The sequence below is a fragment of the Xiphias gladius genome, chromosome 23 (genome assembly GCF_016859285.1).
Source record: "Xiphias gladius isolate SHS-SW01 ecotype Sanya breed wild chromosome 23, ASM1685928v1, whole genome shotgun sequence".
NCBI classification, from domain to species: Eukaryota; Metazoa; Chordata; class Actinopteri; order Istiophoriformes; family Xiphiidae; genus Xiphias; species Xiphias gladius.
The window spans coordinates 13546450-13563580 of record NC_053422.1 but is presented as its reverse complement, the minus strand read 5'-3'; the positions used below and the strand labels follow the sequence as shown (position 1 = coordinate 13563580).

At 39.5% G+C, this 17131-nt stretch overlaps 2 protein-coding genes across 7 annotated transcripts; both read left to right on the top strand.

Moving 5' to 3' along the window:
- The first annotated feature begins 4477 nt into the window (after nucleotides 1–4477).
- On the top strand, nucleotides 4478–9779 carry zdhhc24 (zinc finger DHHC-type containing 24). The gene is made up of 3 exons (XM_040120492.1): nucleotides 4478–5109; nucleotides 6303–6580; nucleotides 7894–9779. The coding sequence occupies exons 1-3, from the start codon at nucleotides 4805–4807 to the stop codon at nucleotides 8184–8186; spliced, it is 876 nt and encodes a 291-aa protein (XP_039976426.1). The 5' UTR covers nucleotides 4478–4804; the 3' UTR covers nucleotides 8187–9779.
- Nucleotides 9780–9992: 213 nt separating this feature from the next.
- On the top strand, nucleotides 9993–15864 carry LOC120785376 (cytospin-A-like). Of its 6 annotated transcripts, none has more exons than XM_040120055.1 (12): nucleotides 9993–10147; nucleotides 11558–11605; nucleotides 11709–11867; nucleotides 12506–12617; nucleotides 13693–13743; nucleotides 13858–13935; nucleotides 14053–14109; nucleotides 14320–14379; nucleotides 14863–14927; nucleotides 15030–15165; nucleotides 15372–15436; nucleotides 15622–15864. In XM_040120055.1, the coding sequence occupies exons 2-12, from the start codon at nucleotides 11583–11585 to the stop codon at nucleotides 15824–15826; spliced, it is 1011 nt and encodes a 336-aa protein (XP_039975989.1). In that variant the 5' UTR covers nucleotides 9993–10147; nucleotides 11558–11582; the 3' UTR covers nucleotides 15827–15864. The 6 variants fall into 6 exon arrangements, with proteins under 6 accessions (XP_039975989.1, XP_039975988.1, XP_039975990.1 ...); XM_040120054.1 differs by having other exon boundaries at nucleotides 9994–10147; nucleotides 11555–11605; XM_040120056.1 differs by lacking the exon at nucleotides 9993–10147 and adding an exon at nucleotides 10193–10287.
- Nucleotides 15865–17131: the final 1267 nt, after the last annotated feature.

Below are 17131 nucleotides of genomic sequence, written 5' to 3'. Positions count from 1 at the left end.
ACAAAGATAGGGACAAACAGCAGGGGCAAACTATCAACAAATGACAGGATTTAAAATATTTAATACAGTGAAAATAAAACTTAAATAAAATGGGAGATGGGCTAGATGACAGTATTCTATGCATTCAGTGTTGAAGGATGCCACCTTCCTTTAGGGTAGAAGCTCAGAGTGAGTGACCGCTCATAATCTGGAAAGCTTTACTCTTTAAAGTTAATTCATACACTATCTCTCACTTAGCTCCATCTGGGGCCTCCCTATAATTTTACTAGCTATTTTTGCTATATATATATATATTTACTACTAGCTGTATATTCCCATCACTGATTAGTGGGTCTATATGAAAAATCATCAGTGGTTCTCAGCATGGGGGATGGGATCCAAAGTTGCAAGATTGTTAACAAGATAGGAAATAAGGAGAAAAAAAAAAACTTATTAGGGTATCTCTCTGCTACAAATTTGTTTTCAGTTTTTCTTTTTCTCTAACCTTTGCTATTCGTGTAATAAGCTTGAAAGTTTTGCCTCTTAAAAGTATTCAAATGAGACAAGCTGTAAGTAGAATATTTAATGAAGTAGACAAGAAGAGGGCAAGGTCGAAAGGTCAGTACAGTATGTAGGGTAGGTGAATTTATTTGCACCAAATACAAAGTGAAATCTACCGAGAATACATTTACTTACTCCTGAGAGCCGCACCTGTCTCTGTCCCAGGAGGCGCGCTGTGTTTTTCCTCTCTTCTCCCTCTTCTTTGTCTTCTCTCTGCTCGCCTGACTGCAATCCCTGCCACTCTCACTGCTCTCTGCTTGGCCACTGGACAGACGAACTGGACACAAAATACACATACACACAATTTGCAGATACATTTATAAGAAAGACGAAGCCACACATATTGTATATGTACACACACTGACATGAAATACAGTAAATGCTTGTTTTCTGTTGAGTTTCCTTTTCCCACCTGGTTTAATGTCCAGCTCCAGGGATAAAGGACTGCTCCTGCTTCCAACACCCCTCTCTCTCTTTGAGCTTGGTGCTCTGCTTGTCCCAGAGTCCACCCCCCTCTCATGAGGAGGCTCCTCCATGTAGAGCTGACCCCACAGAGCCTCGGAGCCTGAGGGGATCCCAGCAGCACCTGTAGTCGAGGACCAGGGGTAGCCGGGCTGAGGGGAGGCCCAGCCTGGTGGATCCTGCCTGGGCCAGGTGTGGTGATGATGAGCGGGCGTGGCGGCGAGGTGGTGGAGCTGGAATTGGTGAGGATGCGGGAAGATGGAGGGTGGTGGGAGGTAAGATGGAGGGCGATGAGAGGAACCTTGGGGTTGGCACGGCACTCTGATAGGAAACCTAGCTCTCTGGGATGGAGTGCGGGCTAGCCAGGAAGACTGCATGTAGGGGAGATGAGAGGAGACATCTTGGTTGTAGTCTGAGTGGCTGTTTTGGTTGTTGTTCTGTTGAGGTGCAGAAACTTTCTGTGGTTTTTTGGTAAAGCCTGCAAATAGAGATACATGCTAAATGGGAGTGTGCATGAAGCTTAAGAAAACCTGTTGTGTGATGCTATAAATAAAATATCAGAGCAAAACAGTACAACTTGGCTGAGGGAAATAGTTTGTGGAACCTTTGTCTAAAAGTAAATAAGCTGATTTTCTTGGAGAATGTATCAAATTCACAGAACAGACACTTGTCCTTAAAATTGAGGAATAAATGTGAACACAGAATTACATAAAGTGAGTGAGGCAGAGAACAAACCTAGTGAAAGTAAAGGTCGATCTGCAGAGGATTTTGTCATTTGTTCTTCCTCTGTATTCTTTAGACATGACCTCAAATACTCCTCCATCCTCTGCTGGAGAAACACAGTCTTTTTCACACTGATCCGGTTTCATAAACATCTCAAAATGGCTCACAATTGAACGTTGCTGAATTAAAGGACTAAAAAAAAAAAAAGGCCAAAAAAAGAGTTGATGCATATTGTTAATTGTTCAGACCTTCTTCTGAGCAGTCTGTGTTTTCTCCTGGAGTTGCTGCTGCCAGTGGGGGGCGCTCTCCTCCAGGTACCTCTCATACTCCATCTGATGGGGTCAAAGGTCAAGATGAAAATTGAACAAAAGGTCTTCCCAGAGGCAGGAATAAAATACAATAGTGTGTCTGTTTGTTACAGCCAACATTGTAGCCAGGCCTCCTTTCCTGAGCTACTTCCTAAATTCTTCCAGTCCACTGTGTGTGTGTGTGTGTGTGTGTGTGTGTGTGTGTGTGTGTGTGTGTGTTTGTGTGTGTGTGTGTGTGTGTGTGTGTGTGTGTGTGTGTGTGTGTGTGTGTGTGTGTGTGTGTGTGTGTGTGTGTGTGTTTCTGTGCACCCGGATAGTTTTCATGGCAGCATTGCAGGCCAACATCTCTCTCAGTGTGTCCTGGGCTTTCTCAAACTGCCGCAGAAGCTGCCTGTTGTGTTGTTGGGCTGTACGCTCCCTCTCCTTCAGCTCCTGCCAGCGCTGCTGCAAGTGCATCACCCTGCTGCAGGAAACACACACGGAGTCGGAGATTTGAAAATATTTACACTAGCATACACAATGATGCACAGTGCAAACATACTGTTGCTTTTTTATTTTTTGGTCTGTGCACCTACAGATGCTCATGGCTCTGAAGAGTTGAAAAGTCATCTTGCAACAGCATTGGCCTGTGGACACTATAGGAGAAAGAGACATTGCATCCTGATATAGCATCATAGTAACCCATGTCACACACACAAACACACACTCTTTTCCACTTTCAAACACAACCCAGAGTTTGTAGTCCTAAACTTTCCAGTTTCCATATAAAAATTCAATAAACTTTACCAAGGCTACATTACGATCTCCCTTTTGAGTACCACACTGTACAAATCCCTGCTGAAATCAAATTGTATTATGGTCATTTTTGTCAGGAATGATAATTGTTGTGTTTGTCCAACATGATTACCACTACTACTCCTACCTCTTTTTAAGACTGTGCTCTCTCTGTTTTGTGAAAGTGATTCTTTCGGTGCCGGTCAGATGTCCAAGAGACAGTAAATGCTCCTTCGGTGCAGCCATGACTGCAGGCTCTCAGTGGATGCAGAGATTATCAAGGATTAAGGTCTGTGCTCTGGGGGGGGGGGGGGACCAGAGACATGCTGCCAAACCACACATGGGCGTGGTAATGAGGTTAAGCAGCAGTGAGAGCTTTTTTTTAAGGACACACAGGTAATAAACTTATTGAAACATCCACTTACAATACATATACTATAGGTCTGTACTTGTAAACCATTGATATGGAACTTTATTGCATCATATTCAAAACTAATTTCTACCTGATATTTGGAGGAGTGCAGCGCACATCAGACTATTAAACTTCCGATTAGGGTGTGATATGCATAGAAAGCTTTATTTTGATAATGAAACGTGCATCTTGTCGTAATAACACGTATCTATTTTATCAGGCTGCTCTAAGGCAACACATATCAATCAGGCATGGGCAGTGGTGGGGGAGATGGAAAATTCAGGGGCTCTTAAGGACCAGAAGTGGGCATGTCTGGCATATAGAAGGTTACATTCATTTTCTCAAGACGTGACATTAGTTTAAACAGACAACTCAGGTATTAAAATACTACCGGTAGGTTTATTGGGATATGGTAACATTCTATTCATTTTGGCATCAAAGCATGAGATGTTTTCAGGGGCCCCAGATTCTGTAGCATCATCTTTGGTTGAGGCCCTGTACTCAGTACTCGATGCAGAAAATGTCCCCTGTGACTGTTACACTACTATATATAGTATTTCACTGTTGTAGCTCCTCGTTATGGAGCTCAGTTTAACAATTTATATAGGACTGTAGCTAATGATTATTATAATTATTGATTAATCTCCTGACTATTTCTTGATTAATCGATTGATTGTTTGGTTTGTAACAAATTTAGAGTGTAGTGAGAAATGACCCAGAGCTGTGACAGCTTCACAGTGCTTTTGTCCAATCAAGTTTCAAAGGTGATCTAACCCCGACCTAACTTAACCAATAGTCCACATTTTTAAAGTTATTAAAAAATAAATCAAAAGTTTTCATTATTAAGCAGCAAACCGTCACATTTGGGAAGCTGAAATCATGAAATATCAAAATAGTTACCAATTATTTTTCAATCAAGTCACTAATTGATTAATCAACTTATCTTTTCAGCTCTACCTGTATATACTGTTGGTTTCTTTACCCTATAACAAAGCATCATATTTTAGAAACTCTTCATATATTTTTAATGTAAAAATCGTAATATTTGAAATCACTAAAGCTATAAAATGGCAGAAAATGGAAATACTCAAATAAAGTACAAGTACATAAAAATTGTACTGAGTATAGTACTTGAGTAAGTGTGCTTAGTTACTTTCCACCACTGTCCATATTACGTTTTGATCTTCGTTTTGAAAGGGCAACAGCTTAATAGGATTTTTCCGCCGGAACCACTGTATCTTGTAGCATGAAGGACATATTTTTATGTAACACCTGCTAACAGCAGCTTGATTCCGTCCATTGGAAAAGATCGTGATAGAGAGAGGCTTGTCACAAACTAACGGCGTCACATTTTAATTCTTACATTACAGTAATTTGTCACTGGGGATGTTCTAGGTATTATTAATATCATGCGTTTGATTTAACCCCGGCCAGAAAGCTAATGGAGCGGTTATTTTGCTAAAAAAAAAAAAAAGCTAACCGACGGTTACTTTAACGGTGCGTCTGTCAAATCAGTCCTTCCCCTGACCACACCGCGTTTTGAGCTGTGTTTCAAACATCATAAAGAGGACGACGCGCAGGAAACATGACGAGTTTTGCCAGTACGGTGTTTTGCAGGGTCGAGAGGCTGTGTCACCACCTCCCCGTGGCCCTCAACACCTTCCTGGTCTTCTCCATCACCGGGGAGGTGAGCTATCTGGTCCTGGTCGAGGCTCCGCTGGAGGCCGACCAGAAGAAGACGCAGTGGTCCGCCTGGTGGAAGGTGGTCCATTTACTGGCCCAGTACTTCATGCTGGGAAACATCTGCTGGAACGCAATGCTCTTCCTCAGAACCAGCCCCAGCATCAGGGGGGTTTTCCTGGGAGGAGAGGGCGTGGGCCAGGGGTGGCGGTAAGGAAGGAGCAGCTGTGGGAGATTGTTACAGACAAGAAAACGAATGGATTTCGATTAGAATTTAACAGTACTGAATACACAGTAGATTATATGGCCCAAAGTATGTAGACACCCTTATCCACACAGTTTTTTGCTCTTTTGGTCCGGGGCAGTTTTTCACAGTTCGGGCAAGCCTCCTTAGTTCCAATCAAGGAATTTTTTTCTAACTTCCGATTTTTATTTTGAATTATTTAACAGCAGTGCTGGGAATCCAAAAAAAAAAAAAAGGTACAGGCTACTCCCATATGGACTTCCCATTTCCATACAACCAAACACACAAACTAGGGGGGTTCACCAAAATACAAATTGTGTAGCTTAGAAATAAAGCAAAAAAGGCACAATTCTGAAAGAACGTACAAAAGCTTAACCCCCACATGGAAATCGTCATTATCACATTGCTTCCATCTCACTGTCAATTATGTACAGGTATATACAGCATAAAATAAATATACTGTTCATTCCACTCTTGAGGAAATGTTTTTCTGTCTTGTGATACATGCTTTGTGTCATTCAGTCAGATGCAGCAACTTTTGTTAACTTTTTTTTACCCACTCCATGAAATGAGGCTGTCCAGGCATCTTCCAATTCCTGAGAATAATTTGCCGTCCAGTCATTATTGCTGTTTGGATCCAATCCTTCAGTGATTGCGGAGGGGCAGATAACACTTCACAGTCTCCCCCGTCAAGAGAATGCTACAGCATACAATGATATTTTAGACGATGGTATTCTTCCAACTTTGTGGCAACAATTTGTGGAAGGCCATTTCCTGTTCCCCCAAAATATTGTGAAACGACAATCTCAGTTGGGCTACATGGGGTTAACTCATCATCAACCTCACTAAACTACTAAAACATGTATGTGCAGAATATGGATATCTTGGGGAAAAAAGCAGGAAATGTGTACCAAGTCCACCATTACATTATTGACAACTACTGACAACAACTTATTGGTGTTTAATGTAAGCGTTTTCTAGTATGTGTAAAATGTGACAAACCTTAACTGATTAGAGTAACCACAGCAAGGAAACTTGATTCTCTGCTTTTTCGCAAATGTTTAGGATGGATGTACCATTTGTTCCAATTTCATCTGTGAAATGCTGTTTATGTGCATCTCTAATGATAAATAATAGTATTTTCTTTTTCTTTACACAGGTACTGTTATACATGCGAGACACACACTCCTCCTCGCTGCTCCCACTGCTATGACTGCAAAGTGTGTGTGCTGCGGCGGGATCACCACTGCGTCTTTTTTGGCCAGTGTGTGGGCTTCCTTAACTACCGCTACTTCCTGTGCTGCTTGTTGTTTATGTGGTCTGGGCTCCTGTATGCCACGCTGATGAACGCAGAGGTCTTCATTGTCATATTGAAGGAGGGGGTGACTGTGCACAGTGTCCTGCTGCTGCTCATACCCTGGATCATGCTTGTGTCAGGTAGGATCTGGAGTCTCATATCTTGGTTGTCCCATTTTGCATCTATTCTTTATAGCTGTGGTAGGATACAATATACACTGATAGGTAAAATGTAATCTATAAACTTTTCTATATTCGCTGTGCTTTTACAGTGGAGTGAGTTCCTACACAGAAACTATGTTAGAGGAAAGAAAGGTGATAATAAACCTGTGAAAAAACACCACTAACAAATGTAAATCATTTTTTGTCACTTTAAACTCGTGTAGCGTTTGATATCGAGCTGCAACCAATGATTATTCTTTATTATCAAATAATCTGCTGATCTCCAACATCTTCAAAAGCCTTGTTTTGTCTGACAAGTCCAGAACCCCAAAATATTCTATTTACAATTTTATAACATAGAGAAAAGCCATAAATGCTCACACTGAAAAAGGCGGAGGAGACAAGTGTCTCAGAATGTCTCATTTAATAAAATTAATCAATTATCAACATCACCATCAAACAGTTGCCCATTAATTTTCTGGGGATCAACAAATTAACTAATTTTTTCAGCTCTAGTTCGCTATTGCTCTTATAATCAGGAATCCGATAGGAGACGTCTCTGCTCTCCATCCTGTACCTCAGTGTGTGAAGAACAGACTGTTTCTGATTGATGACAAGCTGGTTTTTCAGGATGTTCACAATCGACAATTTTTACACTTTGAGATGTGTAATTATGAGTAATGCAACAGAAGGATATTAAATAAGTACCGGGGGCATTGCCCTTTTTTTTCAGGAGAAAAGTGATCCGTATTGCGGTGGCATGGCAGTCTTAATTTTAACTGTTGCATTAAATTAAATGTACACACTTTTGTTTGTAATTTTTCCACCGCAAAGATAGTATTATTGTAATACATTGTTTAAGAACAACTGAAATTTATTTTAAACATGGCAGCACATACACAAATATACTATATAACAGCAAATATGTCCTTGCCTCATACTGCCTACATCATTATTTTCGTGTCTGCTCTATTTTAATCTGCCACAACTCACTTGAGAGAAAGCTCCGGTCATAATGTCCCATTAATCACCCACATTGTGTTCCACAGGGATCCGTAGTTGAATTCACAAATACATGTGGATGACGCTTGACACAAAAAAATGGCACTCCTTATTAACAGGGGTATTTGAGTCTTGTACTTAATTTAATGAACACTAAAGGTTACTTTCCCAGAAGCTCTGATACTGTCTTTATGCTTCTTGTGCATTGGTTCAGTTGTTCGTGCTGAGATGGATCCCAGAAATCTAGCCCGGAGCATTATAACTGACTGTGTCCCTTCTCTGTGTCCTAGGCCAGGTCTCAGCGCGTGCTTTTGCCTTCGCCTTCATCGCTGACACATGTGTGGTGGGCTTCCTGCTGGTGTCCGCCTTCTTTTTCTTCCATCTCTTCCTGATGTTCCGGGGACAGACCACCAGGGAGTGGTACTCGTCCCGCCGACCCTACAGCCTGGGACTCCTGGGCAACCTGGGTCACGCCCTAGGCCTTCGCTGGTACCTCTGCTGGCTCTGCCCACTCATCCCATCGCCTTTACCTGGAGATGGGATAAACTTCCAGGTCACAGGATCACTGGAACCCACCCGGTAACAGCTAAAAAGTCTGAATATTAAAATGCCATTTGTCTTTACTCTAGTGGGGATGGTTAATGCTATCGGGGAGCATCAGCAGGGAAGATCACCTCAGTTCAAGACGAGATATCTTGGGATGGGAAGAAGCTAGAATAGTGTGTGGTTGTCAAATATGTGACTGGGTATAACTGTCTACCAGTATCTTCTCTGTATCTTTTACCTGTGCTGAGACAAAGAAATTATGGGTTTACTTTGGAAGGCACATTGACCCCGACCTAAAAGTAACCTGTACACTCATTGAGGCTGTGCCTCAGAATATTAACGCAGAAATTAGCAGTGTTCCTTTGGAATACTGAGCACAGAAAATGTATGTAAACAACACTGAAAGGAGAATGTATTTTATTGATTGTGCAAAATAATTTTAAATTCACATTAAGAGGCACCAGCAGTTCCTGGCTATAACTCCTGGGTAGTCATCCTCCAGGAATTCATGACTACTCACCTGCCCCCTCTCCTACAGTTAAACTGCCTAAATCTGAAGGTTGAACAAATTTGGCCTGCACTCTTCCTGAATAGAGTATAGAATATAGACTATAAAAAAAAACACCATCATTAGCCTCCTATCTGGTGTTGAGCGTTCGCTGCCATGATCATGATGTGCGTATGCTTTCCACTCCCGAGCTGGGTTTATTACACTGAACTTTTTTACAGGATATTTTTGCGCCACATGTGGCAATGAGAGCAATGACAGGGAGTTCATAATGATGTCTTTAACATCTACAAGACTACGAATGTGCAAGAAAACAATCAACAGTAATTGTATATGGTATGAAATTTTGTTGCAGTTTACACACTAATGTAAAGTCATTTAGTAAATGCAGTATTTAAAATCTATCTATGGATGTCATGTGAACCGTCTTTCTCCATGTTTCACATCACACTGCTCCTGTTTTAGTCAGTCAGGGACTATTGCAAACCAAACCTACACTATAAAATGCTATAGTCTTTTTTTCGTTGTTGTTGTTGTTGTTTTGTTTATGTTCCTGGAGACGTTTCACCTGACTGTTTTGAGTATATGTTATTTTGTCAGTTTTCTGGTGTGAACACACTGCACACTCAAAACCTGCTCCGATTTAGTAAATAATATGGATTAGGGACACAGCTAACATATCTTACAGCCCTCGATGCCAACTCAATTTCCGATGCCTCGTTACGACAGCCCCCAGCACCCCACCCACCGCACTTTTGCACCTTTGCTGTATGTAAATTTAATTATCCTGGCCTTAAAATGTAGTGAAAAATCGAAAGCCTTTGTTTTGACAGGTGCTCTTACTTGTCCTACACTAAAATTTCATTACAACCAAAAATATTGTTTGTAAGTATTGTTAGTTGTTTTACTAAATGTATTTGTCTGCTTAATTTCTTTTTTTTCTGCCATTTCATATGGGTCACACCATTTTTGGTTTTGCCATCTAAAGTGATAAAATAAATTGTGTCAAGGGAGGTAAGGAACTGTTGAAAAATGTTTAATGTTATTATTTTGCATTTTGTACTCTGAAAATTGATGTGGTGTAAATTGTGTTGTAATAATTAAATTTTGGTCTGGAAATTGTTTTCTGCAGTTGAAATGATTTTAAACATGCATGCTTCACTGAAAAAAAACAGTAAAATCCACTCATTCACAATCCTTTTGATTTCATTCTAAGGGAAAATGCAATCAAACCAGCTGTTAAAATACTAAAAATGTGATCATAACTAATGCAGCCATCTTCATGCTCCTAACACATAAAAATGTGGACAGGGACATTGTGTATTTATTTTGTTCCATGTACGACATCAATCCCAACCAGTAGTTAATTTCTAAACCTCAACTGTAACTGGCAGGTGCATGGTAACCTGTCAACGTAGACCTCCTCTGCTTGGTATGGCACCTTTACCTACAGTTTAGCTGCTATAACGTTAGTAGTTTGGACTTGGGAGGTAAGTTATTTTTTTTGTCTTTTTTTTTAAGCGGAAATATCAGTAACAAGCATTAGTGAAATACCATCCACAGGGAAGTTTTGGCAGTATTGTATTTTTTTTTGGGGGGGGGGGTCAACTCGGAAATCAATTTACCTAAGGTTTGGCTTCCTTACGTAAAGTAGGCTAACTGAAAAACGTTAGCTGTTAACGATAGCATTAGCATTTAGCTAAGTCAGTGGAAGCATGAATGTATGGTATCTGTCAACAGGTCTTGAAAAGTACCGACTTTATTTTCTCCAACAGCAGTTAATGTTTCTAATACTCATGAAAAACTTGATCTAATTTAAGGATGCTTCGGTTCGTTCAAAAAAAAAAAAAAAAAGACTGTAACCTAGCTAGCTAAATTAGGGAACGTTAGCAAAACGTTAGCGATGGAAAGCAGCACAAAATTTAACGTTAGCTACTTTTAAAATACATTTTTTTTTTTTTTTTTTTAAGCTATATCGTTAGTAATTGCCACACTGGCAGGCTTTCAAAGATGTAGGTTTTTTCAGAAAAGGGCGGTTATCAAAGTTACTTTGCCTGAATTTTCATTGCAAACCCCGAGTTTCTTACTCCAGGCTATCTGCAGGTCTAGGAAAAGTTTAAAAGTCATTACTGCCATGTGCAGTACTGACATTTATAAAATGTCGTGTATGTGATTTAAACAAAAACTGGCTAGAAAAGTCTTTTACCACACGTGTAAGCGATGGAGACTTTTTTTATGTTTCATGTGGAACTTAAATAAATAGCTTATTTTTTAGTTGGTTACTCCATCAATCAATTTCCATTTTTTGCTAGTCATCCGGGTCCAGGATCTGTCTAATGATTGATTAATAATATTATTATTAGAATTACTGTTACATAAAGCTGGGAAGTATTGACAAATGTGATATAATTATCAAGAAATTCATGCACTTGGTAAGTAATTCTAGGCCATCATTCCTACGGGTTTTCATTGATGTCTTTCATACTGTGGTCATTATGACCTGGAACGTGTTAAGTTGCATTTTATTTGGTATTAAAAATGTCTTGAGTTTTAGTTTAACTTGGTGAATGTCAGGCGAAATCAGACTTGAAAGATTGGAAGAACGTGGATAAAATACTTTTGCCCATCTCAATGCAGGTATTTCTGCTTTATGTGTTTTAATAATTAATGTATGTTATACCAGTTAGATAAGGTAACTGGATCAGTAAATTTAGTTTACTTCTTATAAATTAACTTAGTATGTACAGAGATTCACACCAACACTATTCAATGGGTGACAGACATATAGGTTAATTTTTTTGGAATAAATTAAGGTTAGAAGAAAAATTGAGACCATGTCCTAAAAGCTGTGTGTCACTCCTAATGGGAATTTTGGTTGGTCATATGTTGATCACAAGCAGGAGGAGGGAGGATTAAACCAGCAGGATGGATGTCACAGAGGAAAATATGTGAGTGATGTTCACTGAACAAACCCACACACTAAAAATTCTTTGGTTGAGTTACTTAGTAGCAACATACGAAGCTTTGTTTCTTCTGTGTGTGTATATGTAGGACACCAAAGGAGATGCTTGACAAAATAGCCGAGCTGGATTACAGTCAAAGCCAGCTAAGGGACCTGAACACTGAAATGAGGCACTGGCTGGATGTTGCAGATGATGATATGGCAGCGCTGCGCTCAGAGAACGTCGGCCTCAGAAAACAAGTGAAAGCGTAACTAGTCACACATTATCGTCTCTACTCATTAGCAGAAAGATCCCTATACCTTTTGGCTATCAAACTTAACACTGCAATCATCTTTAAGCGTGTATATCATCTGTAATTCTGCTTGATCTCCCAGCTGCCTACAACATGGCGTGTTGTTGGCATTGAGGCCAACAACCTCCATGACAGAACATGTACAACTTATTTTTCCGCTTTCTCTGCATTCATCCCATGTGGAGTACCACAAGGCTTCCTTTTAGCTGAGTTCTGTTTGTAGAGGACACCGATGACTACGATGATACATAGCTGTACCTTACATTGAAAACCTTGTAATCTTTGCTGTTTCAAATTTGTGTTTAATTACTCTCCACTGCCAAATGAATGGAAGACAGAGGTCCTTGTCTTGAGCCCTGCAGATTTCAGCAATGTATTTGATTCTGTATCAGAATTTGATAAACACGTTCACTTTATCAGTAGCTTTAGAGTTTTTTTTGTTTTTATCTTCACCTAATTTTAACTACATAATGATTCCTGTTTTGTCTTTATTGTTCAGTGTTTTTTTGGTGTGTGTCAGCACTGTTTTCTTTTTCACTTTTGAAGCAGTAACACTGAAAAACTGTCAGGAGTTTGTGTTTGTGTGTCTTCAGCCTGGAGAAGATCATTAGTGAGGCACAGCAGGATGAAGCAGAGCCTTGCAGGTCCCTCCTAACCGATGACATAGATGTAAGGAGATGCAATGAAACAAAGATTCAGAAAATGGTGGGTAACCAGAATTGTTATTGTATTACAAATGTACTACTGGTGTTTTCAAAAATATATTAAGACTTAATAAAAGCTTAATCATGTAGATATGATGTGGCAGTTATTATTGATTTCACTCAACTATAACAGTGAGTTAAATTCAGAAAATTGTATCACTTAAACTTAGACTAACCTGTCATATACTTGTCACACACTTGAGCTAAAGCAACTTCAGCCAAGGCAAAATCCTTGATGATATTTAGTCTTACATTGCATTGACAAATTGCCCAGCTGTGTTCCTGGTGTTTAATTGTTCCTTCACAGGCACAGCTTTTAGCTCTTCACTTTCAAATTTGCACTCAGAGCTGCTAGTAACTTGATCAAACATTTTGAATGTTTTTTGTCATTTTTCAGAAACCTCCTGATTCTTGTCCTTTCCTTCCTCACAGTTTTTAGTGGTAAATTGTGTCTTTAAGTGTTGTCTAATCCAGGTTGTAGGAGGATGTGTACAGGCTGCCCTCACTGTTATCTCACCTGTAAACCTATGCAATAATGGTGTAGTATATATTAGGGATTCTACGTTTTAGGCAATTTTTTTTACAGCTTTTGGTGAGAAATAAGGTAATTTGTCTCTAAAATTTATGTTTCAGATTTTTATTAAATTATGTATTTCATCAGTAAATGCAAGTTTGTTGATACAGTAATGCCAGCAAAGGTTTTATCACTACATTACCACCATCCTTTCGAGTGGGACATTTAATGTAATTTTTTTCTTCCAAACCCTCCTATGTCGTTAAAAATTAAAGACAAGTTTTGAGACTAGTTTTGAATTCCCATTCGCCTAACCTACTCATGTTTGGCAGAAAACGCAGTTGCATGATCGGTTTAATCTAAACAGCAGTGCACTCACAGTTAGTGAAACTGGATTCAGTTCAGCTCTGCCACCACAATACTGGCAGAGAGCACAAGACATAAATCAGATGTCACATTAGCAGAGATATCTGTTAGACAAACAGGTAAACTTCAACCTGGCTAATGGTTGTCACTTTCAGTATCTCCAGGTGACATTTCACGCTGTTGTGTTTTTGTGCAGGAGGAGGAATCCACCATGATGAAGGAACAAAATAAGAACCTAACCGCGGAGGTAAAATGTCTGTTGCTTTCCATGTAACAACTTTAATCTGTCATCATACAGTATACTACAGTTAGAAGCAGTACATAAATTTGAAAAGACTTGCCACATTTAAATTCTTTTCAGCTCAAGAACCTCCAGCAAGAGAGAGATCAGGCCAAGATCTGCCTGAGCAAGTTCAAGGTTGCCCTTCAAACCCTTGAGGTAACACCAAAGATTCAATCCGGAGATCTGGAGATTTTTCTCTCTCTGGTCATCCTACCATTAGTCATTTTACATCGTCAAAGAGCTCCTTATTTGTTATGTCGTGTGTTTCTTTAGTTTGGAATGGAGGAGGCTCAGTTAGGGCTGCAGCAAAGGGATGAAGCTCTTCATCAGGTAGGAACAGAGACATCAGTACTAGGCAGTGAGTTCAACATGAATATTTTGACAGTTTATTATCCGTCATTATTTGAACATTGCATTTTTAAGTGTTTGTGTGTGTGTGTGTGTGTGTGTGTGTGTGTGTGTGTGTGTGTGTGTGTGTGTGTGTGTGTGTGTGTGTGTGTCTGTGTGTGTCTGTGTGTGTCTGTGTGTGTTTTGTGATAGAAAAACCTGCAGCTAAAGCACTCAGAGGAAACATTTAAAGAATGTTCCATCATCATAAAGGTAAAGATGTTCTCATCCATTGCCATTCAGTTAAAAAAAGAAATTTAAAAACAAGTTCAACAAAAAAACTTGTTTTCTTACTTCACTGTTAATTTGACACTGTGTATACAATTAGAACAGGCCAAGTAAGTCCTTAGTCATCATACAAATTACTTAAACTAAGATAAGAAATTAATCGGAAGGAAAAATTGACTCATTGCATCAGTAAAAGAACAGCAATGAATTATTGAACAAATCGAAGTGTAAGTGTCTTGGTTGTGACAATGTTTACTAATGACAGATGTTTCACCAAATGTGCATCGTACAAACTGCGATTCGAAACATGAGATCATTTCTTCTCGCTTTAATTCTGTCACATTTCACTACACAGTTCAAATTGAACAACTAGGTATTGTTAACAGATTTATAAATGTGCAGTGCAGGGTTAAAATCTCCAACACTGGCCACTGACTGCTGTCAGATGTTTTGTTTTCTTTGCTCCAGGATCTCAGGCTGACAAATCGGGAGCTGAGGAAGCAGTTGGAGGACAGACAGGATGAGGCCTCACTGTAACCCTGACACACAAAATCCTCTTGCTTTAAATTAACATCATGATGTACACTGAGTCATCTGTGTGCACTCACACTGGATGGTTTGTCTGCTGTTTCCAGCTCTGCCCTAAATGACCTGTTGGAGGAAAAGGAAGGATCGCTCAGCCCCCCTCTCTCTTTCGCAGATGAAATTAAGCTACTGGCCTCTTTGGATGAAGCGAAAACCAGCACGTCAGACTCCAAACATCTAAAACATGTATGAATTCTCTCTCTGATTCCTATGTTTAGACTTTTAACCCTTAAAAAATGTGGAACAACGACATTTGCCATCTTTTAATATTCTTGTATTTCCACAAGTGACCACTAGAGTGTGCCACTACACAGTCAAGCTTAAGAAAGCTGCTCTGTTACTGTAGATGCAGAAATAGAGTAGGCTAATGACGCCTGGTAATGTTTCTGCAGGAGGGAGCTGAGGCTGAGGAGCTGCTGATACCTCAAAGTCTCAGAGTAGACCCTAAGACCAAAAGGTACTTCAGTTCTATATTATAAGTAGCTCTGACAAAATTTAGCATATGATGAATGAAAGGTAGGAATATGTAGGAAATGTTTTTGTGTTCTGGAACTTGCAGTATTTCTGTATCATTTGCACACTCTTTTTCTCTGCTTGTTTTTTTCACTCATTATCATCCCTCTGACTTCTCTGTTGTCTAAGGTGTCCAGGTGCCTTGGAGACAGCCGTCCAGAGAGCAGGACTATTTATGATGTGCATCTTCATTCTCCTTGTTGTGGCCTTTGTGGCTTCACGAAGCAGTGTGGGAAACTCTGATTTGTTTTCCTTCAGCACCTTGTGGACTGGTGCACAGTTGATGTTACAGCCCTATTGCAGCGTGCACTATGGTGCCTCACCTCCTATTTGATCTTAACACTCCCTCTTATAAACTTAAGTCTGATCGTGGGTTGTTTTTTTTGTTGAATTTGTTTTCTACACATCAGATTAATAAGACTGAAGGTTTTATTGCAAATAATTTAATTATTACAAAATTTGAACATGAAATGTCTAAAAAAAATACATTCAGTAACTTAAAATAATAGAATAATCCAATCCAATGACTTTTTCACAGGACACATTTTGACAAGTCATAGGAAAAGCACAAGTGCAATTAATAAAATTTAATGACTGCTGAGTTCTGTTCAGCTGCTTCAGTTTCAGAGTCCTATTGTCTCACTGTCATGGCTTACTGGGACACTTTAATACAACAGAGCTATTATTAGTAATGTGGTTTTCCTACTATGATATGTCAACATGTCTGCTGTGGAAAAAAGGCCAATTTGATTATGAATCATCTGCACTTTTCCTTGTGGGTTTTTGTTTTTTTTTAGTTAAATAATAGAATTTATATCAGTGAAAGTCAAACTTAGCAGAACTTGTAAACCTTTAACTTTAAAACTTTATACCTTCTGCGAAAAATTTGAGTTGCTTGCTTACTGTACATCAAGCTTGCCTTTGGTAAGGAAGACATTGTGTGATATAGCATATCTTTGCAATGCAATGCAAATATGAACCATCCAAAAACAATCATCAAATGCAGCTAAAATTTGTTTTTGCTTACAAATTTTGAATTTAAGAAAGTACAAGAGCCACAACACTAATGACTTAAATTGCATCAAAGTCACTGATTCTTTCATGAGTTATTAAACTTAGATGATTAATAACCAGTGTGCTGTTTATGTATTAAGTTTGGAAACTCTTGGTCTTGGCATTCCTCTGGATGTGGTCGGTGATTGGTGGTTGGTAATAGATTTACATAACCACTATTCACTACAGACAGAGGAACCATGACAAGTTCCAGGAAAGGTGCAAGCCAAGGTCCAAGTCAAAGCTGCCAGAAAGTCCAATATTTATTACTTTAAAAAACACAAAACCGGTTTAATTGTCATGAAGAGGAGGTTAGTCCCTCAGCTGTTGCTGATTACTTTTGAATTCCATGCATTAGTTGAAGTGTGTCCGTACTGTATGCTTGGGGTTTCTCTCCAGTCGCCCCACCCAGCTGAAGGCGCTCCCTGGTGGTCTTGTCTGTGACTCCAGGAAAACACCTCCTCCCAGGCGTGAACAATCATAAATCGGGGATCGGATTTAGAGCAGGAGCGATGTGAGGACGGTCTGAGAGATATTTTTGTGTAGGTGCTGGCGGATATTCGTTGTCTGTACATATCTGCCGGAG

Coding starts and splice junctions, on each gene's coding strand:
- zdhhc24 (XM_040120492.1), top strand. CDS start 4,805: ATGACGAGTTTTGCCAGTACGGTGTTTTGCAGGGTCGAGAGGCTGTGT. Junction 5,110..6,302: donor GGCGTGGGCCAGGGGTGGCG/GTAAGGAAGGAG, acceptor TTCTTTACACAG/GTACTGTTATACATGCGAGA. Junction 6,581..7,893: donor CTGGATCATGCTTGTGTCAG/GTAGGATCTGGA, acceptor TCTGTGTCCTAG/GCCAGGTCTCAGCGCGTGCT.
- LOC120785376 (XM_040120055.1), top strand. CDS start 11,583: ATGGATGTCACAGAGGAAAATAT. Junction 13,936..14,052: donor TTGCCCTTCAAACCCTTGAG/GTAACACCAAAG, acceptor GTGTTTCTTTAG/TTTGGAATGGAGGAGGCTCA. Junction 14,380..14,862: donor AATGTTCCATCATCATAAAG/GTAAAGATGTTC, acceptor TCTTTGCTCCAG/GATCTCAGGCTGACAAATCG.